This window comes from Eleginops maclovinus, chromosome 7 (genome assembly GCF_036324505.1).
Source record: "Eleginops maclovinus isolate JMC-PN-2008 ecotype Puerto Natales chromosome 7, JC_Emac_rtc_rv5, whole genome shotgun sequence".
Lineage (NCBI taxonomy): Eukaryota > Metazoa > Chordata > Actinopteri > Perciformes > Eleginopidae > Eleginops > Eleginops maclovinus.
Genome location: NC_086355.1, coordinates 697,142 through 722,465, shown reverse-complemented (window position 1 = coordinate 722,465; position 25,324 = coordinate 697,142). Strand labels below are relative to the sequence as shown.

Below are 25,324 nucleotides of genomic sequence, written 5' to 3'. Positions count from 1 at the left end.
GTGAAATATTACTTCTACCTTTTTGTTCAGTACAAATAATCATGAATAAAGTTTGATAGAAAAACGAAACTATAAAAAAATCTGTATTTCATTTTTAAATATTCGACAAAAAGATTTGTTGAAATAAAATCTAAAAGTGTGAACAGAAGTTTGAGTGGATTGTTTGTCTTTTATATTCACACACACTGAACAAATGCATCCATATTGATGCGTCTGCTAATCATTGACACTGAGGGAGTGGAAGATTATTTAAAAGAGTAAAATAAATCATATTATTCTAGAATTTCTCAGGACTTTTATTCTAATCCCATCAGATCATCTGAAGTGTCGACTCACAGACGGGGTCGACGGCGAGCGCTGCGTTGGAGGCATCGCTGGGTTTGCCGGGCCCCGCCTTGTTGAGGGCGATGACCCTGAACTCGTACTCGGAGCCCTCGCTCAGCTGCACCGCCTTGATGGAGCGGTCGATGACGGGCCTCCGGTTTACCTTGGCCCAGGCCAGTTCTGTGGCCTCGCGCTTCTCTACCATGTAGCCCAGGATGGTGGCCCGGCCGTCGTTCGCCGGCGCCTTCCAGCTCACCGTCATCGAGTCCTTGGTGATGTTGGTGATGACAGGTGGCTCTGGGGGCCCAGGGACGTCTGAGGGAGGGGATATCTGATTAAAACGGCTCATTGACGGAGGTTATTGACGTGTTCTACTTATAAAACAACATGTCTGTTCTGGAATCGACCCGGTCCTCTGAACGTACCGTAGGGGTTCTTCACCATGATGGGGTCAGTCATGATGGCATCTCCGACCCCGTACTGATTCTCGGCGCTGACCCTGAACTCGTACTCGTGGCCCTCGATGAGTTTCTCCACCAGAGAGTCCGTGACGTGTCCGTGGATGTTGGAGCTCACCAGGGCCCAGTTGGCTCGGCTGGTCTCGCGCTTTTCGATGATGTAGTTTGTGATCTCCGAGCCGCCGTCCGCGATGGGGGGCTCCCAGCGCAGCCTCACACGGTCACAAAACACCTTGGCAATCTTCACTGAGGCGGGGGGGCCGGGTTTATCTGCAGGGGGAAAGAGCTTTGTTAATGTTGGTAAATCTCTCACACGTTCCTCTGGAAGGCCTACAGGACCAGGACCAACAGGTTCAGGAAGAGCTTCTTCCCCTCAGCTATCACCTGGCTGAACTCTGGATCAATGACATCCCCCCGCCCCCGTGCGTGAAGACGCACGCACGCACGCACGCACGCACGCACGCACGCACGCACGCACGCACGCACGCATTTGGTTGTCTTGTGGTTATCTAATCAACACTCTCCCTGATAAAAACCTGTTGACGTGACTCACCGAGCACCTTGACCTTGATAGTGGCGTACTTGGACCCCAGGGGGTTCTCGGCGTGGATGCTGTAGTCTCCGGACTCCTTCCTGGTGACGGAGAATAGGTCCAGCATGTGGACGTGCTTCTTCTGGCTCAGCTTCATGCCCTCCACGTGCACCACAGCGCCGTCCTTCTTCCAGGTCACTTTGGGAAGGGGCTTGCCGAACACCTCGGCGTCCATGGACACGTTTTCTCCGGCCTTAACCACGATCAGGTTCTTCATCTCCAGACCCAGATCCACCCGTGGGGTAACTGCACAGAGAGGAGGGGGGAATGGTTATTATGTTTAGTTGAAGAACAGTTGTTAATTCTGTCTTTATTTGAACTGCGTGACGATAGCTGAGCTGTCTCAGGTCGTACCGTGCTCTGCGATGACGGGGATGGGGTCGGATAGCTCGGAGGGCAGGCTGATGTTGATGGCGGACTTGGCGATGATCTTGAACTGGTACAGCAGGCCCTCGTCCAGCCCGCTCACCGTGTAGCTCTCCGATTGGATGCTCATGCAATTGGCGTTGCAGCGCACCCACTTCTCCTCCGGCAGCTTGGTGTACTCCACGTAGTATCCGATCAGCTTGCTGCCGCCGTCGTGCTTCGGGCGGCTCCACACCAAAGACACCGAGTGCTTCGTCACGTCCATCACCTCCGGCTTACCGGGGGGATCTGTGTGGGTGGGGGGGTACACTCGGTTATTTTGATAACTAAGTAGAAATGGTAAGAATCAGTTGGAAATGATGAGTGGAAACAAGTAAAACTTTTGGCGTTATCAGTTCTCTTCATATGCAGAAACCCCGTGCTGAATGCTGAGGAAGTGGTAGAGAAAAATAACAAAACCAAAAACTTGACTTTTTACTCAAATTTGACCTTTTCTTAAAATGTCAGACTTTTCCTCTTAAGTTCTTTCTTAGTGTTTTACTTCTTCACCAAATTCTTGCTTTTTCTCAAAATTTCAATCAAACATTTTAGTCTTTGACTTAAAAACCGGTACGCAATTGTTTCGTACCGATGGCGGTCCTGGCGATGATGATGTCGGTCTGTTTGCAGGGCTTGCCCTGTCCAGCCATGTTGAGGGCAGCGACCCTGAAGGTGTACTCCACCCCCTCCATCAGCCCGGTGCAGCTGTACTGCGTGGCCTTCACCACTGACTCGTTGGCCCTCATCCACAGCAGGCTGTTGCGCTCCTTCTTCTCGATGACGTATCCGGTCAGCGGGGAGCCACCGTCGCTGCTGGGGCGTTCCCAGGACAAGATGACGTAGTCCTTGTTGATTCTGTTGATCTGCAGATTCAAGGGCTCGCTAGGGGGGTCTGTTTGGGGGAGGGGGGATTTAACAGTTAGAGTTTAGTCTTTTTTTTTTTAAATAACAGTTTTGTTTTATTCATTTTGACTCATTCCTGAGTTTCAGGACATAAACGCTGACTCATTTCTGAGTTTCAGGACATAAACGCTGACTCATTTCTGAGTTTCAGGACATAAACGCTGACTCATTTCTGAGTTGTTTAACTCACAACGCAGACTTAACTCAGGGTTACTGATACTGCTGAGTCATGTCAGTTTTTGGGCCTCATAATGCTGGATATCTCAAGGCTGTAAGACTCGTAATGCTGACTCGTTATTCCTGCAGTTCCTTATAAAGCTTTATAAAAAATGGTCTCAGACTCACCAAAGGGACACCTGGCGATTATCTTCTCGGAGTAGATGTGCGCTGAGATGCCGAACCGGTTCTCGGCACGGACTCTGAAGCCGTACTCTTTGCCCTGGGACAGCTTTGGGACCTTGAAGCTGGTCTTGGTGCAGGACGAGGTCAGCGTCATCCAGTCGCCCTGGCTCACGTCGCACTTCTCCACGATGTAGTTGGTGATGTTGCTGCCGCCGTCCTCCTGTGGGGATCCCCACAGCAGGGTGCAGCCGTCCACGTCCACCTCCGTCACTTCTAGGGGGGCTTCGGGGGGCCCAGGGATGTCTGCAGGAGCACAGAGGGAGAAGCGTTAATGATTGACTTTAACCTTGAATACATTCTGCCTTTTTCTCAAATACTGACTTTGTTCTAAAGAAATGACTCATTTTATAAAACATTATCAAAGCTGACATTTTTCTCCACACTTTCACTTTTTACAAAATGTCTTATTTTACTTTTTCTCAAAGAAAACATTTCTGAAGTTTGACTTTTCTCCATTTGACATTTTTCACCAAATTCAGATTTTATTCTCAATATTCTTCAAACGTTTCTCAAAGATATTCCTTTTCTATGTGTTGTTCCTGCCTCTCCCTGGATTACGGTGTATTCCTGAATATTCCTGGTGATATTTGCACATTAGGAGTCTGTTGTTGATACTGACCCATGACCGTGACCCTGATGATCTGGTTGACCCTGCCACTGCTGTTCTCGGCAGACAGGCTGTAGTAGCCACTGTCCACCCTCTTCACGTTCTTCATGATGAGGGTGCATGTGGTGAGCGTCTTCACCACGGAGAGGCGGTCCGAGGTCAGCACGTCCTCGTTGCCCTGCTTCCACTTGCAGAAGGGAGCGGGCTTCCCGGCCACGATGGCCTCCAGAACCATCTTAGATCCGGCTCTCACCGACACGATGTCTGGAACGATTATCTTCGGAGCCACTACGAGGAAGAGGAGGGACAGAGTTACTTTACGTTCCTTAATGAAACATATGATTGATATGTTCATTAAGTGCTGCTGACTCGTATCAGGGTCTCTACAGTCTGAGGTGTGGTCTGTACTCACTGAGCTGCTCCTTGACCTCGAACACGCCCTCTGCCTCTCGGGCCAGACTGACCCCCACAGAGTTCCTGGCAGCGACCCTGAACTTGTACTTGGTGTTCTCTTTCAGGCCCACCACCACGATGGTCAGGTCTTTCACCACGGAGTACGGCGTCCACTTGTCTTCGGCGGCGCCCTCCTCCTGGTAGTCCACCACGTAGCCGTTGATCTTGGCCCCGCCGTCTCTGAGCGGCTTCAGCCAGCCCAGCGTGGCGCTGTTCTTCGTGATGTCCAACACGTCCATCTTCTTCGGGGGGTCTGGCTCACCTGGGGGGGGGCAGAACAGAGGTTGGGAAGTTAACGAAAAGGAAAAAACACAGAGGCAGAGGAACAGAGAGCTTTGGATGTGTAACCTGAGTCCAGTTTTTAAATAAACTACAAAATACCTTGCATTATTATATTTGTCTTTTTCCAGGCAGGGAAACTGGTTTGAATCAAAGCATTTTGTTTTTGTTTCATAAATATTGAATATTTTAGGATTTTTCACTCACTGATGGGGTCGACGGCCAGGTAGGATTTGGGTGAGTCCTGCGGGACTCCGATGCCGTACTTGTTGCATGCGGTGACTCTGAAGAAGTAGTCGATGCCGGGCGTCATGTTGGACACCTTGAAGCTGGTCTTCCTCAGGTCCTCGATGCACTTGTTCCACGTCTTCCGGTCCACCTCGCGCTTCTCCACGATGTAGTTAAGGATCTGGCTTCCGCCGTCGTTATCGGGCGGCAACCAAGACAGCTGTGCACTCGTCTTCGTGATATTCGTCGCCTCCAAGCCACCAACGGGGCCGGGGGTGTCTGTAGAGGGGGAATTCATTAGGGTGCATTTTACTCTGGAAATGCTTTATGTAATAACAAACCAAAATGAAAATCTTCACTCTGAAATATTTGGTGTGATTTTTCTCACCGAGGACTTTTACACGGACGTACACGGCCTTCTCTCCGGCCGAGTTGGACAGAGTCAGCGAGTATCTCCCAGAATCCTCTCTGGTGCTCTCGGGGATGACGAGGAAGGACATGCTGTCCACCTGGTCCACGTGACCGCGGCGGATCACATTGTCCACGCCGAGGCGTTTCCATGTGACCTTAGGTGAGGGTCGTCCTCTGATGACGGCGAAGAGCCTGATGGGGCAGCCTGCCCTCACTGACAGACCCTTCCTCAGACTGGCATCCAGGTCGATCTCTGGAGCCTCTGCAGCAGGAACACAGGACACAGGTTAGCTTACCAGAATGTGAAATAATAAACCGACAGTGGGCCAGTGGGTTATTGCCCTCAAGGCCGACCCCTGACATCACAGTTCTCAGTTCTTACCCAGGATCTCCTTGGGGGACACGGAATCCTTCAGGTAGGCGTGGCGTCCCCAGCCCATCTGGTTCTGGGCGGAAACCTTGAAGTCGTACTCCAGCTTCTCATCCAGCTGTCCAATGGTGAACTCTGTAAGCACCAGCGGGCCACGGGTGTCAATCCTCTTCCAGCCCGCTGAGGGGTTCTCGGGGTCCGCATCGGTCTTCAGCCTGAGGTCCAGGCTGTAGTTGATGATTGGAGCACCACCGTCGTACACAGGTTTGGACCAGGTCAGGGTGATGGAGGTCTTTGTGCTGTCGCCCACCTTCAGGAAAGCAGGGGGACCGGGGGGTTCTGCAGGAAAACAAAGAAACACGAAGATAATACAATGACTCAAAACACCTGGCAAAGGATGTCGATGTTCCAATCTTTGAATCATCTTAGAACCTCAGACTCACCGATGGGATCTTTGGCTGCGACTGGTCTGCAGGCCTTGCTGGGTTCTCCCAGGCCCACCTCGTTCTCAGCCTTCACCCTGAACTGGTACTCGTGGTTGGGGATCAGGTTGGTGACTTTCATGCGTCTCTCAGAGATGGGGCTCTTGGTGCATGGCACCCAGCGGACCGCCCTCTTCTCCTTCCTCTCCAGAATGTAGCCGGTGATGGACTTTCCTCCGTCGTTCTCGGGAGGAGCCCAGACAACGGTCATTTCCTCTTTACTGACCTTCATCACAGAGGTGTTAACAGAGTGAGGACCAGAGAAACTGGGTTTACAACTAGAGGCCAGATGCATCCAAATAGACCTCAGTTTCAAGTTAGAGACTGACATACTATCAGATTTTTCCCATATCACCAGACCTCTCAATCAGGTTCACCAGAGGGAGAGGAACATATCTTTCCTACCTCATTATGTTAGTTTGAATATTCATGCAACAGATATTTTAATTATGTGAGACCTGATACTTTGGAAGCAGATACCAGGACAAAATGTAGCTAATTATACAAAAATCTACAGCACAGGAAGTGTTTTCTGTACCTTGGTGACGTCGGGGGCCTCTGGGGGCCCAGGTTTGTTGAACTGAGTCTTGACGGTAACAGGCTTGCTCTCCATGGCGGGGCCGGTGCCCATCTTGTTCTCCGCCTTCACTCTGAATATGTACTCGTTGCTCTCCACCAGACGGGTCACGTTGCAGTAAGGTGTGACCACAGAGGCGGAGTACGTGGACCAAACCATCCTCCTGGTTTCGCATTTCTCCAAGATGTAGCTGTCCACTTCGCAGCCTCCTTCGTCCTCTGGAGGGTCCCACACAACTCTGCACTTGTCGGCCCCGATGCCGGTGACCCTGAGGTTCCTTACTGGGCCCGGGACGTCCAGGACGTTGATGTTGGCATACGCCGTGAAGGTGCCGGCCACGTTGGTGGCGGTGATGATGAACTTTCCGGTGTCTGAGCGCCTGGACTTGGTGAGAAGGAACTTGGAATAGTCGGGTCCGGTCTCGTAGCTGATTCTGGGGTTGTCTCCAACAGCCTTTTCTTTGGTCCATTTGACCTCCGGCTGGGGTTTTCCTCTCAGGCCGGCCTCCATCCTCACAGACTCTCCAGCCTTCACGGTCAGAAGTCCGGCCAATTTCAGGTCGAGGACGGGCTTCTGGATCTCCTCCTTCACCAGAATATCGGCGAGTTTCACCCAAGCACTTTCGCCTCCTTCATTGATGGTCTGCACCCTGGGAGATTAATTATGACAGTTATTATTCAGTCATTTTCAGTAGGTAACGCAACAGACTTTTCTGAGCCACCCTGCAAAACATACAGTCTGATCTTTAACCCTGCTGTCATGTTTGCATCAAATCTGACTGATTTACTACTTTCATAAATCTTACATATTGTTCTTTTTACATTTGATTGCCTCAAGGCCTTATGAAGTAACCTACCTGAAGGTGTAGGTCTGGTTCTCTGTGCACTTGTCAGCCAGAAAGAAGGTGTCGGTGAGGGTGGTGGTGTTGAGCTTCTGCCAGTCCTCAGCATCCTTGGATTTGCACTCCAGGTTGTAGGAAATGTTGGGGCTGCCACCATCAAAGTCGGGCTTCCTCCATCTCAGATAGACGTAGTTCTTACCGATGTCCGTGGTTCTGAAGTTCTCAGGTTCCCCGGGATTCTCGATGGGGTCGATGGCCAGCAGAGCAGTCTTGGTCTCAGTAGTGGGACCGGAGCCCATCTTGTTCACGGCGCTGACGCGGAACAGGTACTCTTTGCCGTCCATCAGCTTGACCTTAATCTTGCGGTTGGTGCAGAGGGATGTGATCATGGACCACATGCTGGTGCTGGGCTCACGGCACTCCACCACATAGTTGGTGATTTCAGATCCACCGTTGTCTCTAGGTGCCTCCCAGTTCAGCATGCAGGACTCCTTGGTGGCATAGGTCACGTGCAGGTTCTGGCAGTGGCTGGGTCTGTCCAGCACATTGACTGTGATGGTGCAGGAAGCCTCACCGCCCTCATTGGAAGCCTTCAGGACGTATTTCCCGTGGTCCGTTCTTGTGGCCTCCTTGATCTTCAGGTGGACCAGAGGAAAGTTCTGAGTGATGGTGACCCGTTTGCTGTTCTCCAGAACCACCTCCTCCTTCGACCAAAGCACCTCAGCCTCAGGACGGGCCTGGATGTAGCCCATGATGTTGATGTTGTGTCCGACGCGCACAGTGAGGCGCTCGCGGCAGGAGAGGTCCATCTCGATCTCCGGAGGGATAAGGATGTCCTGAGCGGTGACAGACTTTGGGATCTCTTTGGGCTCGCCATCTCCGATCATGTTGGAGGCGTAAATCCTAAATTTGTACGTCACTCCCTCCTCCAGGCCCTTCACCGTGTAGGCGGATAGCTTGATGAAGTCGTCCAGGTTCACCTTTTGCCATTCTTCTGTGTCGGCCTTCTTCATTTCCACGGTGTAGCCCAGGATGGGGCTGCCTCCGTCTTTGTTGGGTTTGGTCCACACCAGGTCGGCAGTGGTCTTGCTGTAGTCTTTAACTTTGGGGTTGACAGGGGGGCCGGGGGCCGTGATGGGCCTGCACGGCTTGCAGAGGTCGGAGGATGGAGATGGGCCGCTGTAGCCGGCAATATTCTCAGCAAACACTCTGAACTCGTACTCGCTGCCTTCAAACAGACCCAGGACAGTGTACTTCATTTCTTTGCAGGGAGTCCTGTTCACACGGATCCACTTTCCTCCCTTGTGTCTGCGCTCGACCAGGTATCCGGAGATCTGGCTGCCTCCGTCGGACAGGGGCATGGTCCAGCCCACCGTGACGGAGTCCTCTGCGACATCAGTGGCATGTGGTTTGCCCGGCGGGCTGGGAGGAAGGAAGGTGTGCTCGGCCACTGTAGGCTTGCTCTCCAGAGCAGCACCGGTTCCCATCTTGTTCTGGGCACGAATGCGGACCACGTACTCCACTCCCTTCTGGAGGCGGATGATGTTGACCTTGGTGGAGAGGCTGCCAGAGCTCACCCCTCCCCAGGTTTCTTTGTTGGACTCCCTCTTCTCCACGATGTAGTTGGTGACAGCACTGCCGCCGTCATCCTTGGGAGGACGCCATTCAATCATCATAGACTCTGGAGTGACTTCCAGGATGTTGACTGGTCCGATGGGAGCGGCGGGAACATCCAGCACCGTGATGTTCAGGGCGGCGGTCTTGGTTCCGGCCGGGTTGGCCACGGTGAGCAAGTAGGAGCCGGTATGGTTCCTGGTGCACTCGTTGATGCTGAGCACTGTGGAGAAATTGTCGGTGTCGATCTTGACTTTGCCCTCGGTGGTGATCTCCTCTCCCTCCACGGACCACTTGGCAGTGGGGACGGGGATTCCTCTCATGATGGCAGGCAGCCTGATGGTGGTGCCGGCCTTCACGGTGATGCCTTCAGTGAGCTTAACGTCAACCTCCAGGATGGGAGGCACTGTGGACATACAGACAGGGGGGGTTACCCAATACTCAACATATTAACATTCTGTTGAAAAACACTGAAATAATTCACGTTAACGGACCTACAGTTTACAAAGGAGAGGTGACCAAATAACATCATCTTCGAGCTCCAACATTAAAGGACAGTTCATCTCTAAAATGACCAATTCCAGTTCAGTAACTTAAACTGAGACTAACACATTTTTGCTCAAGTAATCTAACAGTCTCAAATGCTTACACAGTGATAGAAGAAGTGTGATGAATTGAAGTAAATCTTGGCAGCAACAGCAAGGCTATATGACAACAGCTCTGTATAATACAAGTCTGGTTGATCCACTCGATGCTCACTACTAAAAACACATTACTGAAAAATGTGAAACATGAGACGAATCGTTTGGAACTTTTGGTTAGAAACTGTTATTTAAGTCCTCAAGATTTTCTATTCTTTTATTTGTCTTGAAAGGAGATGGAGGAGTGCTGGTCTCACCCAGTTTCTCCTGGCATAGGATAGGCACAGTGGTATCTGGTCTGCTGAGTCCGATGGCGTTCTCGGCTCGAACTCTGAAGCGGTAGGTCTTGCCTTCCTCCAGGCCGGTCACATGACTCTCCGGGATGCTCACCGTCTTCCACTCGTCCCACTCTCTCTCTCCCTCCTCCTGGTACTCCACCAGGAAGCCGGTGATCTCACTTCCTCCGTTGCGGTCGGGCCAGTTCCAGACCAACCACACCTCTGTCTTGTCCACGTCGTTGTGGTGCAGGTCTTTGGGAGGACCGGGGGGGACTGCAGTGGAAGACATTCAGGTTTAGACAGGTGAGTTTCAGCTTTTACATCAGTGTTCATTTTATTAATCAAACATATAACTACATATTCAAGACAGTAGGGGGGGACATCTAATCAGCATTTTTCATTTCAGGAATAAGAATCTAAATAAGTATAAAAGATATAAAAGATATATTTCTATATATATTATAAAAATACATGATGTGTTAATAAATCTCAAAATCTTCTGCCGTTACTCACAGAGTGGGTTCATGGCCTTGACGGCCTTCCCGGTCTCCACATATTCGCTGCGCCCGTACTGGTTCTCGGCTGCCACACGGAAGTTGTAGGAGGTTCCCTCCATCAGGTGCTTCAGCATCATGCTGCGCTTCTTGGAGGTGGAGCACAGCGGAACCCACTGGGTGGACGCTGCGTCCTTCTTCTCCACCACGAAGTTAGTGATGCGGACACCGCCGTTATCCTCTGGGTCTTTCCAGGACAGGTAGGCCGAGTCACTGCGGACGTCCGACACCCGCAGGTGCTGGATGGGACCGGGTTTATCTGCAAACACAGGGGTGGGGGCAGAGTTAGGGTTCATTAGAGGCTTACAGGGAAATGTTTTTGATGTATAAAGTGTTAAAGTAAATGCTTCAAAGGTAAAAGTTCTCTCTCTCGTGTTCAGTTGGAATGGTGTTGAAACTGAAGTCTGTTTCCTCACCAAACACGAGCACGGTGCAGGTGACGGTCTTGGACCCGACCGGGTTCTCCACAGTCAGCGTGTAGTCGCCGCAGTCTCCGCGGTGACAGAACCTCATCTCCAGCTTGGTGCCGTTCTGGTCGGTGTCGATGTCGCTGCGGGTCGGCACCTCGGCTTCGTTCTTCTGCCAGGTGACGGAGGGGAACGGGACGCCCTTGATGGTCGCCATCAGAACGATGTGGGTGCCGGCGAGAGCCTTCACCTCCCGGGTCATCCCGGCGTCCAGGATCAGCTCTGGGGGCTCTGCAGGGGCAGGGGGATATCACGTTAGATGTACATGCACTTTCAGAGAAGAAGAGTTCCAAGACGAGCTGCTGCATGCACATCTCATCGATGCATGGAACTTTATATCAGTTATTTTTCTCTGGAGGTAACAAAGTCTCACCCAGTCTGTCCTGCACGAGGATGGGTTCCCTCAGCTCGGCAGGGTCTGACTCCGCTGCGGCATTCACCGCCATCACCCTGAAGCGGTACCGTGCGCCGTCCTCCAGACCAATCACCTTAAAGCGCGTCTCCTGACACGAGTCTGGGGTCTGGTTCACCTGTAGCGGATTACACAGCGTTTAATAAAGGCCAATGATGGAGACCAATCGTTTAACCCCCTGAAAGGAGTTTTTCACAATAAAAGCCCAACATATATGTACATATACACAGGTGTTTTTCACAATAAAAGCCCAACATATATGTACATATACACAGGTGTTTTTCACAATAAAAGCCCAACATATATGTACATATACACAGGTGTTTTTCACAATAAAAGCCCAACATATATGTACATATACACAGGAGTTTTTCACAATAAAAGCCCAACATATATGTACATATACACAGGTGTTTTTCACAATAAAAGCCCAGCCCAACATATATGTACATATACACAGGTGTTTTTCACAATAAAAGCGGCCTCACCTTGGTCCACTCGTCGTCAGTGGTCTTCTGGAACTCAAGCAAGTAACCGAGGATCTTCCCGCGGCCGCAGTCAGCGGGGGCCTTCCAGCTCAGCGTGACAGACTCTTTGGTGAAGTCGATGGCCTCCAGTTTCTGGGGGGGGCTGGGCTTCACTGCAGGGTCACGGGGGGGGGGTTAATAAAAGTAAACAATATAAAACACCGTGCTGCTAAAGAAGGGGTTGGGGGGGGCTTACCGATGGGGTCTTTAGCAAACACAGGTTTGGAGGGGGGGCTGGCGTCTCCTGCTCCCACCACGTTCTCTGCGCTGACCCTGAATTCGTACTCGCAGCCCTTCAGCAGCTCCGTCACCCAGTACTCCACCTTCGGGAAGATCCGCTCCGTGTTGCAGCGCACCCACCTGCAAACAGCACATTTATATTTCACTTTTTCAACATTTATTTCTTCTGTGATTTATTTAAGAACTTTTATTTCATATTTAATTTTTTAATTCTATATATTTTTTATTGTATACTTATGGGTGTGTATGTGTGTGTGTACCTGTTGGCCATGGTCTCCTTTCTCTCCACGATGTACCCAGAGATGGGCTTCCCTCCGTCGGCCGGAGGCTCCCAGCTGATCAGGGCAGAGTCGTGGAAAACTTCCTTAATGACCGGCTGTTTGGGAGCGTCGGGAACCACTGTGGAGAAAACAAACGCACCCCATCAGACTCTGTTTGTGAGAGAGTGTGTGTGTGTGTGTGTGTGTGTGTGTGTGTGTGTGTGTGTGTGTGTGTGTGTGTGTGTGTGTGTGTGTGTGTGTGTGTGTGTGTGTGTGTGTGAGTGTGTGTGTGTGTGTGTCTCTTACTGAAGATGTCTCTGGCTCTGCACTCTGCAGACAGCAGTGGTTCACTGACTCCGTACATGTTCTGAGCCATGATCCTCACGATGTAGTCCCGGCCCTCGATCAGCTTTGGCACCTGGACGAGGAAGATGAGGAGGAGGAGGAGGAGGAGAATGCTGTCAAAATGAGCTTTTTTCATGCTTTTAAAACCAATAAATAAACACCTGCAAAAGAAATCAATTGCTTTCAGATAAAAAGAGACCTTTCACAATAAAAGCCCAACACTTAAACACTGTGTCAGAGAAGGTCCAATTTACTCAGAGAGACTTACTAAAAGAAATGTGTGTGTGTGTGTGTGTGTGTGTGTGTGTGTGTGTGTGTTTACCCTGCAGGTGGGGCGTGTTGCAGAGGAAGTGACGGGCATCCACAGGTCTCTGTTGGTGTCTCTCTTCTCCACGATGTAGTTGGAGATGGCGCAGCCTCCATCGTCCAGGGGGGGGCTCCAGCTGATCACCAAGTAGTTCCTGTAGACCTCGTTAAACACCACGGGGCCCTCGGGGGGCTGGGGTCGGTCTGGGAGGGGGAGGGGACACGGGTCAGTCCACACGCTTAATGACATAAATGTAATCAGAATCTTTTTCTGGTCATTCTTTGAAATGTTTGATTTGGATCTGGAGAGGACTCTGGATCCGTCCTGGTTCCTCAGCGTGTGATCGCAGGATTGACTCACCGACCACTGTGATGTCGCAGAGCCCCTTGCGGACCCCTGCGGCGTTCTCCAGGCTGACGCAGTAGGCGCCAGTGTGCTCGCGGCGGGCCGAGCTGATGTTGAGGCTCAGGTGCCGGCCGGTGCTGTGCAGGAAGATCTCGTCCTGAGACTTCAGCTCCTCCTCGTTCTTCGTCCAGGAAACAGTCGGGGCCGGCTTCCCGCTGAAGCGACCCGACAGAGTGCAGGTGTCACCCACTTTCACCAACATCTTCTCCCGGAAGTCCAGGTCCAGGATGGGGGGTTCTGAGGGGGGGAAACAGGGTTAATATGATGCCTGTGCCTCTGCTCTCAGTCTTCCTCTACAGAATGCCTGAGACTCACCGATCTCGTCCTTGCACTGCACGGGTTTGGTGGCGAAGGAGGTCTTTCCCTGGCCCACCTTGTTGACGGCGGAGACCCTGAACTCATGGCTGGAGCCTTCCTTCAGCCCGCTCAGAGTGAACTTCTTGTCCAGCAGCTTGGTGTCGGCGCCGACCCGCACGAAGCTGTCACGGCCAACCATTCGAGACTCCAGGATGTACTCCGTCACCTCAGCGCCGCCGTCGTACTTGGGCGGCCGCCAGGACACGGAGAGAGAGTCCTTAGTGACGGCGGTGATCTGCAGCTCCTCGGGACGCTCGGGGACCGCTGCAGGACAATCATAAGGCAGGTGATTCAAAGGAAAGACAATTAAGGAATATTTGGTATTTAACGGGTGTTACGTACAGATGGGGTCCTTGATGAGCACCATCTGCTCAGTCTCGATGAAGGGTCCCATGCCGATGATGTTCTCGGCTGCGATCCTGAAGAAGTACCCCTTCCCGTCCAGCAGCCCCTGCACCACGGCGTTGTTCCGGGTCACGGTGTACGACACCGAGGTCCAGCCCATCCGGTCTGACACGCGCTTCTCGATGATGTAGTTGGTGACGGCCGAGCCGCCGTCGTCTTCGGGGGAGTACCAGGTCAGTTTACACGAGTCGTTGGTCAGGTTTTCACCGGCGAAGGGGAGACCCACCGGACCGGGCACGTCTGCGGGGGGAGGGGGGGGACAGAATATGAGATTCAATGTGTCATGTGCGGGAAAAATAAAAGAACAAACTCAAAGATTTCAGAAGAAACAAAATGTAAAGTTTTTAGAAAAATGTCGAAAAATATTCCCAAACAAATCAGAAAGAATTCAGAAGAGTAACATGTCAGGAAATGAATGTCAAGAAAGTATAAAGATGTTAAATGTTATTCAAAACACTAATGCTGTTCCCCCCCAACTGACCGAGGACCTCCACGATGATGGCCTTCTTCCTCTCGCCCCCCTCGTTCTTGGCGCTCAGGGTGTAGATGCCCTGGTGTTGCCGCCTGCAGTTCTTGATCACCAGTGAGTTGGAGATCCCGGTCTTTTCCACCGCCGCCTCTTTGGGCACCTCGGCGTCGTCGCGGCACCACGTGATCTCTGGTGCCGGCTTCCCCGACACGTAGGCGATGATGCGGATGGTGGCTCCGGCGTGGACCACGATCTTCTCCTTCACCGAAGCGTCCAGGTCCATCTCAGGGGGGACTGATGGGGGAGAGGGAGGTTATTAGGAGACAGCTGCTGACACAGTTATACTGGTTGGTATTTGATATGTAGTCTTATGAAGCCCAGGAATCTTACTGGTTCTGTCTCTGAGCTCGATCAGCTCCGTCACCAGGCCCGGTTCTCCCGGCCCGGCTGGGTTCACAGCACAGACCCTGAAGCTGTAGAGCCCCCCCTCCGTCAGACCAACCACCACAAACTTAGTGCCTCTGATCTCCGTGTCCTTCGCCTGCAGAGAGGAGACATCAGTAACCACTACTACATACATACAGTGTAAGATACATTCATACTTTTTAAATCATTTTCATTTTTATTTTAAAACATAAATGATTAATCTCCTCCTTCAAAACAAAAGGAATCAATGAAATGAAATACAAACAGTCTATATTCCACCCTGCAGTCTGATTGGCTCCTGGACATCATACACATCAAATACACAATTCAATCTTGCTCACCTTCTGCCAGCCTTCGTCCTCGGGCTCCTTCTCTTCCTCGTCGCTGCTGAGCATCAGCAGCTTCCTCTTTGCCTTCTTCTCCTCTTCCTCCTTGTTCACCTCCCTGAACTCCACGATGTACCCGGTCACCTTGGATCCTCCGTCCAGCAGCGGTGGGATCCACTCCAGCTCCACCGAGGACCTTGTCCAGTCGATGACCTTCGGGGTGGGGGGGCCGGGGGGCACTGAGCAAAGAGAGAGGAAAATAGCGTCAGCAGAGCTGCAGAGCACCATGGCTGCAGAAGGGTCCTGGCTAACTTCTTACGGATGGGGTCTCTGCAGAGCGTGGGGTCGGAGGGCACGCTGGGCAGCCCGCAGCCGGCCGCGTTGACAGCGATGACCCTGAACTGGTATAAGCAGCCTCCCTGGACGCTCTGCACCTCGAAGTTGTTCCCGAGCGGCAGAGCACGGATCGTCTCGCGGTTTGCTCTCGCCCAGCGCTTCCCCGTGGTCTCCTTCTTCTCCACGATGTAGCTCGTCACCGAGGAGCCGCCGTTGTACTTGGGCTCGTCCCAGTTCACCGTCATGGCGTCAAGAGAGACGTCCGTGATGGTGGGCTTCTCACACTGACCCGGCACCGCTGTGGGGGAGGGGAGGGGGGGGGTTCAGTTATATAGAGCATTTTAACAAGGCTGAAGAGAAATCTGATCTGTGTTTCCAGGACTCACTGAAGAGGTTCCTGGCCTTCTCCGGCTTGCTGATGAGAGCCGGTCCGACACCGAACTTGTTCTGGGCCATGACCCTGAACTCGTACTCGTGGCCCTCCGTCAGGCGGGTCACCACGTAGGCGCAGTCCTTGGGGTCGTTGGAGACGTGAACCCAGGACTTCCTGCTCTCCTCACGCTTTTCCACCACGTAGTTGGTAATCTTTGACCCGCCGTCGTCTTTAGGAGCCATCCAGGCCAGACCGATCCGCTCAGCGAACACCTCGGTGAAGGTGATGGGGCCCTCCGGGGGGCCGGGGGGGCCTGAATGGAGAGAGGGGGAGGAGTTACATTTTAATATTTAGTTACAACACTGTGCAAGCAAGCTGCTAAAACCCTGAGATGTATAAACAAAGAAGGTAATAGTTATTAATAATAACAACAAATGAAATAACATCATATAAGGATTGTCATTATTTGCTCACCGAACACGGAGAGCTTGAGGTCCTTGGTGGTGGAGCCCAGAGCGTTGATGGCGGTCAGGGTGTAGAGGGCGCTGTCATGGCGGCTGGCCTGCGTGATCAGCAGCGTGCACTTGTCCTGCGTCACCAGCTTGTTCAGTCGCTGGTCATATGTGACCGCCGCCTTCTCCTCCGGCTTCGCCAGGCTGGCTTTGCTCCAGGCGAGGGAGGGGAACGGACAGCCGCTCACCCTCGCCACGATGCTGATGTCACACTCCTCTTCCCCCTCCAGCGCCTCACGCATCTCGATGCTTGGGGCGACTACACACACAGCAGGGGAAGGACATTCATTACTGCACTACAGTACACAGACTCCCTGTCCATAACCTGTGGACAGGACGTCTGCTATCTGGAAACTGTGAAAGTCTTGCCTGCTGATGACGTTGGTGTTCTGTGTGAACGTTTTTTACAAAAAATCATCGGAATAAAACGTCCTGCAGCAACCAACCACACAGTGAGGGTTGATTAATAAACTAATAAACCCAGTGCTGTGATTGGCTGGAGCAGCTGTCACTCACATGTCTGATCTTTGATGACCAGGGGTCCGGCAGTGGCCGAGGGTCTGCTGGGTCCGGCAGCGTTCACGGCTTTAACCCTGAACTCGTACTCTACTCCCTGCAGATCAACCACAACACATCGAACAGTGAGACCTCTTCATCTGTATCTCACTTCGTTCAAAATCATCTTTCATCATTTTACCACGCGCAGTAAGAAATCATTTAATAAAAGAGAGGATCCATTTGAAACAACGGGACGGATCAAAAGATTTAAAAGGCTGAAAAAAGCTTAAATATACCATCCACTGTTTCCTTAAGGGCCCCTATCCACCCCATGAGAACAGACACTATGCTTCAGTAAGTACTAAAGGTTCACATGACGCACCTCCTTCAGGTCCTCCACCACGAAAGTGAGCTCTTCCACCTCCCTCTTGTTGCACTGCTTCCATGTCTCCTTCTCCTTGCCGCTGGTGTCCCAGCTCAGACGCTCAATCACATAATGCTTCACCGGAGAGCCGCCGTTGTTTTTGGGAGCCTCCCAGGTCAGGGTAACCGTGCTCTTGGTCACCAGGTTCACCTTCACCTTGGTGGGGGGGTCGGGGGGGTCTAATGAGGAGGAAGATGATTAGCATTAGATCAGTTTCTGCTGTGTGTCTGTAGTGTGAATAGAATTGTTTCCTCACAGATGGGGTCTCGGGCCCGGGCGGGATCGGTGGTGATGGTGAATGAGCCGAAGCCGAGTCTGTTCTCAGCGCAGACCCTGAACAGGTAGTCCTGTCCCTCCAACAGACCCGGCACCACGAAGGCCTGGCTGGCACAGGCGGCGTTCACCTGGGCAACAAATCAGACCATCCATCAGTCATTACATCTCAAACAGCATCAAAAGGACTCCTGATTCAAATTGAACTACGTTAGCATATTCTCTCATTCCTAAAACTGAGTGTTTCTACATCTCCTTGTTTGTCGTTTGTAATGGAAAATAAAATCAAATGTTGAAATAGGAGCTGGACAAATGTTAAACTATAGACTGAGGAGTTCACCTTGGTCCAGGCCTTGTCAGTGGTGGATTTCTTCTCGATAAAGTAGCTCTTGATTCTCTCTCCGCCATCGCTGTCTGGAAGTTTCCAGATCAGCCTCATGGTGGATCGGGTGATGTCGGTAACCCTCAGATCCTTAGGGGCTCCGGGGACGTCTGGAGCGGGAAAACACATTCAGAGATCCAAGCAACGACACAATGACTCCAACACACAGCCACTCTTATACTGAACACCTACCGAGCACATTGACCCTAACGTTGACGTGTTTCTGTCCAGACTTGTTCTTGGCAGTGATGGTGTAACGTCCAGAGTGTGTCCTCAGACTGACGGGGACGGTCACGACGGACGTGGTGTCTGTGGACTCAACCTGCATACACAAAGAGTTTGACAGTCAGGCTAAACTCCATGACATATGACCACAAATGCCTCGTGTACCCTGAAGAAGAAAGAGAACTGGAGATCGTGTTTGAAAGTCTTTGGAGGTCTCACCTCGGAGTCAACGGGCAGTGTGTGCAGTTTGTTCTTCTTGTGGGACTTGGCTTTGCCGGTGAACTCCCAGGTGACCTTGGGAGTAGGGCGGCCCTTAATGGTGGCGGGGATCCTGAATGGATCTCCAGCGCGGACGTACAGCAGGTCGTCGACCATCATGTCGATGTTGATGGCAGGGATAACTGTGGAGTACACACAGTAACATCAGTGACAGATAGAGACACGAAGATGAAGGATAATGATTCAACTGATCATGTAATTATTGGATGGGAAGTTAGGACTTACGCTGGACGTCTTGAACCAGAACCTCGGTGGTGCGGGGGCTGGGGTCGGACTCGCCAATGTCGTTGACCGCAATGATCCTGAATCGGTAGCGTTTCAGCTCACGGAGGCTGGGCATGGTGAACTCGGTGGTCGGATGGAGTGATTCCAGGTCATTGACCCTCTGCCATCCGGAGGATCCCTCATCCTGGATCTCGATGATGTAGCCCTTGATGGGACTTCCTCCATCCTTCTCTGGAGGCTGCCAGGAAAGTGTGACACTATGCTTCGTCTTATCAACAACTTCAGGTGCGGCAGGCATGCTTGGAGGAGCTGGAAGGGAGAAAAACAGAATCCAACTTGGGAAACAATTCAACATCGTCCAAAATACAGTGGAAGCATTTAGATAAAAACTACTTGAATTAGGAATGTAGGGTATGTAATATTACTGTCGTTTTTTACTCACTGAGTGGATCCACAGCAAAGGCAGAGTCGGACGGTGCGCTGAATGGTCCAGTTCCTGCAGAATTGCTGGCAGCAACCCTGAACTCGTACTCTGTTCCTTCGATCAAACGAACCACCTGGGGGGCGGAGAAAGATAAAGGGGTTTTACAGACTCTTATGGCGAGCAGGCCATAGCTTCAACAGATACTCTGTGGACCTGAACCAACCAAAAAACGGTACAGAAACAAAATCAAATCCCCAGCAGCTGACCTGGTACTCCCAGCCTTTCATTCCCCTCTTGGTGATGGGCATCTTGTTGACTTTTGCCCAGTAGTCACTGCCTTTCTCTCTTTTCTCCAGCCAGTAGCCGACAATCATAGAGCCACCGGTGTCTCTGGGAGGCTCCCAGGTCAGGGTCATGGTAGTCTTGGAGTATTCTGCAATGGTTGGTTTCTCTGGAGGGCCAGGAAGGCCGAATGGGTCGGTGATCATGACTTCCTCTGTTGTGCAGGGGTCAGAAATACCGTAACGATTCTGGGCTTTGACCCGGAACATGTAGGACTTGTTTGTCTCCAGGTTCCACACCTGTAAGAGAGGAAGGTGGTGTTAGATGACAAACTTATAATAGCTTTTATTAGTAGTCATGTCACTATCAAGACATACCCCAAACTTCCTATCGATGACGGTGCTGTTAACCTCCACCCACTGGGGCTCGGGTGGCACTTCCTGTCCCTCTTCCAGCTCCGGTTGATCAGTCACCATGTCTCTCTTCTCAACAATGTAGTTGGTCAGCTCGCTGCCACCATTATCCAGGGGTGCGTCCCAGTGCAAGTAGCAAGACTCGGCCCTGATGTTGGACACTGTTAGGTTCCTGGGTGGAACTGGTCGGTCTGAGAGGAAAGCAGCATGATGTTAGTACATCCTTAATTTTACATTTCTACCTTAGATATAGATAGAGTCAGTGGCATGTTTGAACTCACCCAGCACCATGACGGAGATGGTGTGATGGGCTGTCCCCATGTTGTTGGAGGCGGTCACAGTGAAGTTGCCGCGGTCCCTCCTGTTGGCTGCCGGGATGGACAGCTTGGTCTTGGCGTTCAGTCTGCCAGTGACCTCTGTCTCTATCACCAGAGCCTCAGTGGATTCTGCGATCAGAACATCATCCTTGGTCCACTCAATCTTAGGGATCGGGAGACCAATGATATCAGCAGGCATCTCAATGGGCTCGCCCTTCTTCACGATGATGACGTCTCCCTTGAAGTGCTTCAGCATGTGGACCTCAGGAGACACTAGACGGAAACAAACCATGTTAGCACACAAAGAAACACACTATTCATAATACACATCAAGAAAGATCTGCTTCGGACCTTTGTAGAATCTGGGTTAAGGATTTTAAAGAACCACTATAACATTAAACCTCACCTTCATCGTCTTGGATGACCACATTCATCGGAATGGATGGCTCGCTCTCTCCCATTAGGTTGGCGCACTTGATCCTGAACTCATAAGGCCAGTCCTCTTCCAGGCCCTCCACCGTCATGGTCATGTTGGGGCAAATCTCTGTGTTGCAGAGAACGAAGGCCTGCTCGTCCTGCCTCTTCTTCTCAATGAAGTAGCCAATGACTGGGCTGCCGCCATCATTACGAGGTGGCTTCCAAGTAAATGTGATGGAGTTCTTGGTGCGCTCGGTGTAGTGGAACTTCTCAGGGTATGAAGGTGGACCTGCAGACCAGCGAAAGCACAGTTAGTTTTAATTACAAGTCGACACATCAACCAAGAAGACTGAAGTCTTGGTCTGCTCATAAGATAGAATTTGGGTTTTGATTTCTGACTCAAAATGTATGGATTGAAGAAACTTCCAAAAGGACCTAACAGAATCTAAAGGTCTACAAGGGGCATCCTAAAGCTTTCTGAATTCTGTAATAAACAGTTTTGAAGGTTTGTGACAGACCTTCAAAAAAAATCTACAACTAACTATCCTGATTCTTTCATGTGGTGGTCCTTCCCAAAGTGCTTGAATCAGACAAGAGCTCAAAGTTTACAAAGGACTGACCCTAGGGTTTTGTTGGACAATTCTTAGGGTCTAAAAACAACTACCATCAAGATATGTGTTGGACCATTCTTAAGTTATCTACAACTAATGTTAGAAGGTTTGCTAAAAATCTACATAAGGACTATCTTCAGGGTATTGTCGGACCTTTCTGAAGGTCTACAAAAGACAGTCATTAAGGTTTTTGATGATCCTCTCTTAAGGTCTGAATCAAAGGAGCTAAGGGTCTAAAGATTGTGGCACCCACCCTGTGGATCAACAGCCTTGATAGGTCCCAGCTCTACGGGCGGGCCCAGGCCGTACTTGTTCTTGGCGATGACGCGGAACATGTACTCCTGTCCCTCAATGATGCCCACGCACTCGCATTTGGACGAGGCGGTTTCAATGGGCTGCCTCCATGTGTGCATCTTGATGTCTCGTCTCTCCACGATGAAGCCGGTCAGGTCGCTGCCTCCGTCATCCACTGGGTCATCCCAGTTCAGGAAGATCATCTTGCGAGTGACCACAACTGGCTTCAGGTCGGTGACGGGTCCGGGGACATCTAAAGATAAAGGAGTATTTGTCTGCTGTGTTCATTTCAAAGCATCAATTAATTAACACAGTCTGGCTTCTTGGACTTCCACTCACCCATGACCTCCACTCTGGTGGAAGCATTCTTGATGCCGCTGGGGTTGCAAACAGAGATGTGGTATTTGCCGCTGTCCTTCCTCTGGACGTTCTTGATTGAAACAATGCTGTCGTTTCCTTCGGTGAGGATCTCTACGCGGTCTTTGTTGGGTTTGGAGTCTTCGATGGTCCATGTGATGGACGGGTAGGGTTTACCAGTGACTGTAGCAGGTAGAAGGAGGTTCTCTCCGGCCCTGATCATCACGCCGGCCTTGATGGCCAAGTCCATCTCAATCAGTGGCTTCTCTGCCGGGTTCCTGACGAACACGGACTCTGTGAAACCTGGTGTTCCCTCTCCAGCCGCATTGCAGGCGATGACTCTGACCTGGTATTTGGCGCCCTCACGGACTCCATATACAGTGAAGGTCCGGGTCTTCCACGGTCGCTCTGTGGACCTGGACCAGTCCTTAGAACCAACCATGGCCTAAAACGCACCACAGAAACATCGAGGTGAGAAACTCAAAACGTACCAAATATGAACGTGCAGGGCTACAGGGAAAACATGAGCTGACCTTGTCCACATGGTATCCCATAATCTCTCCTCCGCCGTTGTCGGCAGGTATGTCCCACTCCACGTCGATGGAGTGGTCAGTGGTTGTTGCCACTCGGCAAATAGGAGGTCCAGGAGGTACTTCAGCATCAAAGAGAGAACACAGTATTGTAAGTGAAAGTGATTTTTTGACACTTCGACAGATATAGAAATATTAACTGTCCGATCCGAGGGTTTAAGGACATTAAACGTACGGATGGGAGCCTGGGCTGTCTTGGGTTCGGAGGGGAGGCTGAACTTCCCGGGGCCGGCCTGGTTTTCGGCTGCCACCCTGAAGATGTATGTCATTCCCTCGATGAGACCTTCAACGTTCAGCTCAGTGTCGGCAACAATGTTCCTGAGGACCGGAGGAGAAGGGAGCATTAAGAAAAACCAGAACCAAGATAACAATATATTTTCAGATTTCCCTGAAACATCAATTAAGATCCGTTTTTGTACGTCTGTACATGTTTGTGCATATGACTCGTCAAGATCTGCTTGATTGTTAAAGGTGCATCTCTATTAAAAATAAAGCATTTGATTTAACTTTGGCCCCTCACCTGTTAACACGAGCCCAGTGCGAGCTGTTGATCTCGCGGCGCTCCACCCAGTAGCCGAGGATGGGGCTGCCGTTGTCGTTGGGTGGGGTCCAGATGACCAGCATGCTGTGTGCTGTAATGTCATCGATCTCAGGCTTCTCCGGAGTCTCAGGAGGTTCTGGGAGGGACACGTGGTAAAATAAATACCAGGCATCAACAGAACTAAAAACTACATTTAGAAACACAGTGTCTGATGAAGACCTATTTGTAATACATTTGGTTTTTGTTGAGTTAAAAAGGTAAAAACTAAACCGAAATAATAATTTTGAAACAAAATGAAAAAAGTAAAACAATGATCTTACCGAAGGGGTTCTTTGCGATGAGCGGTTTGGACACGCAGTGCGGTCCCGCTCCGAACTTGTTCTCAGCCACGACCCTGAACAGGTACTCCTTCTTCTCGATGAGTTTGGGCACCAGGTAGCGGCAGCCTCTCAGAGTGGAGGTGACCACGCTCCAGCCGATCTCCAGCTTGGAGTTGTCCTTCTTCTCCAGGGTGTAGTTCAGGATATCGCTTCCTCCGTCATCTAGAGGAGGATCCCACTTACACACCACTGAGTTCTTCCTCACCTCCTCGAACCGGAAGTTCACTGAAGGCCCTGGGGTGTCTGCGGACACAGAGGAAAATCAGGGATTTACTCAGGGAATCAAGTCATATCTCTGTGATTGTTTTAGGAAAAACGTACACTCACGCTCAAAGAAAAGCCCTATATTAATCCATGCATGCGGAACAAATTTGTGACCACGACAAACTAACAACTTTGATTTTGTGTTGGTCCATGTAATACAGCTCATTTCACAAATATCCTACTTGCTGTAAATGAACTCAAACTGAATGACTTCTCACCGAGCACGTTGACCTCGCAGGTGGCCGAGGCAATGCCGTGGTCGTTCTCCACCTTCACCATGTAGACGCCGTGGTCGGGGCGCACCGAGTCCCTAATGGTGATGGAGGAAACCCCGCGGTGACGGTTATCCACAGACAGACGCTCGTTTATGGTCGGGTAGTCGCTCTCCTCCACCTCCTCCTCCTTCACCTCTTCCTCTTTCTTCTTTTCCTCTCCTTCCTTCTTTACGGCCTCTCCTTCCTTCTTTACGGCCTCTCCCTCCTTCTTTTCCTCCTCTTTCTTCTCAGGCTCTCCCTCTTTCTTCTCCTCCTCTCCTTCCTTCTTCTCGGCCTCTCCCTCCTTCTTTTCCTCCTTCAAGAGTCAAAGATTCAAAGGCTTCATTATCATATGTACTGCAGGAGGAGTAAACTCTGAATATATGACACAGATGAATGCTCTAGGCTAGATCTAGAGGCCCGGCGCCATCCTTACTCACCTTTTTCTCCTCCTTCTTTTCCTCTTCCTTCTTCTCCACCTTCTTTTTCAGTGGTCTATCGGGTCTCTTGCGCAGCGCCTCTGGTCGGATCACCTGGTTGTTCCAGTACCAGGTGATCTCGGGGTACGGGGCTCCGGAGATGTTGGCGGTCAGGCAGATCTCTCCGCCACGCTTCACACTGAGGCCGGACTGCAGGCTGCCGCTCAGGAACACCTTCGGGGGGTCTGCGGGGGGACAGGGTTGTATTTATTATAGTGAAATGTCTGTAAAGCATCTCTCCTCGTGTATTAATGCAGAAATAAGAGACAGTAAACTGTGTTCGTCATGACACGGCGTTCTTACCGATGGCGTCGGAGATCTTGACGAGCGGCGATCCTCTGGATGGCTCGCTGACACCGGCGGGGTTTTCTGCACGGACCCTGAAGGAGTAGCTCTTGCCCTCCGTCAGCCCCCGCACGGTGTAGGACAGCACGGGCACCAGGAAGTCGTTGCAGCGCCCCCAGGCCTCCTCGCCCTTCATCTGCTTCTCCAGCACGTAGCCCATGATCTTGGCGCCGCCGTCGTACATCGGGGGCTTCCAGGTCAGCGTGACGGTGCTGGAGGTCGGGTTGTGGGTCTCCACGTCCACCGGGGGGTCCGGGGCGTCTGAAGGGAGGACGGGTTTCAGAATTACAATTACCCTACTTCAGATTCAAGCAGTTCATTCACTAAGAAATAACTCAGATATTCTCGAAGATTAGAAAGAAAAGAGTGGTGGATTCAGAGGTTTCAACAGCTTCTGTATTTAATGGTTTTATCCTACATTGTCCGCTGTATTGAAGTGTCCCTTTATAAACTAAAGAACAGTA

The 25,324-nt window shown here is 51.2% G+C and overlaps 1 protein-coding gene across 1 annotated transcript in view; it reads right to left on the bottom strand.

The window, feature by feature from the left end:
- LOC134867399 (titin-like) overlaps positions 1–25,324 on the bottom strand; it is a 196,592-nt gene that overhangs the window by 53,819 nt on the left and 117,449 nt on the right. Inside the window, 54 exon segments of the mRNA XM_063887937.1 lie at positions 337–639; positions 750–1,052; positions 1,336–1,620; positions 1,729–2,028; positions 2,369–2,671; positions 3,028–3,327; positions 3,704–3,979; positions 4,104–4,406; positions 4,631–4,930; positions 5,040–5,324; positions 5,445–5,771; positions 5,876–6,140; positions 6,453–7,140; positions 7,348–9,352; positions 9,845–10,138; positions 10,379–10,678; positions 10,836–11,117; positions 11,260–11,416; positions 11,787–11,938; positions 12,022–12,185; positions 12,326–12,464; positions 12,632–12,743; positions 12,993–13,180; positions 13,338–13,619; positions 13,698–14,003; positions 14,082–14,384; positions 14,626–14,907; positions 15,004–15,154; positions 15,381–15,604; positions 15,685–15,999; positions 16,088–16,387; positions 16,549–16,845; positions 17,103–17,199; positions 17,467–17,687; positions 17,765–17,912; positions 18,122–18,273; positions 18,356–18,485; positions 18,608–18,789; positions 18,893–19,201; positions 19,335–19,449; positions 19,583–19,897; positions 19,976–20,202; positions 20,293–20,601; positions 20,735–21,034; positions 21,610–21,903; positions 21,990–22,452; positions 22,541–22,659; positions 22,773–22,915; positions 23,118–23,274; positions 23,459–23,761; positions 24,001–24,184; positions 24,251–24,343; positions 24,477–24,700; positions 24,819–25,121. Of these exon segments, the coding sequence (XP_063744007.1) occupies positions 337–639; positions 750–1,052; positions 1,336–1,620; positions 1,729–2,028; positions 2,369–2,671; positions 3,028–3,327; positions 3,704–3,979; positions 4,104–4,406; positions 4,631–4,930; positions 5,040–5,324; positions 5,445–5,771; positions 5,876–6,140; positions 6,453–7,140; positions 7,348–9,352; positions 9,845–10,138; positions 10,379–10,678; positions 10,836–11,117; positions 11,260–11,416; positions 11,787–11,938; positions 12,022–12,185; positions 12,326–12,464; positions 12,632–12,743; positions 12,993–13,180; positions 13,338–13,619; positions 13,698–14,003; positions 14,082–14,384; positions 14,626–14,907; positions 15,004–15,154; positions 15,381–15,604; positions 15,685–15,999; positions 16,088–16,387; positions 16,549–16,845; positions 17,103–17,199; positions 17,467–17,687; positions 17,765–17,912; positions 18,122–18,273; positions 18,356–18,485; positions 18,608–18,789; positions 18,893–19,201; positions 19,335–19,449; positions 19,583–19,897; positions 19,976–20,202; positions 20,293–20,601; positions 20,735–21,034; positions 21,610–21,903; positions 21,990–22,452; positions 22,541–22,659; positions 22,773–22,915; positions 23,118–23,274; positions 23,459–23,761; positions 24,001–24,184; positions 24,251–24,343; positions 24,477–24,700; positions 24,819–25,121 (15,279 nt within the window).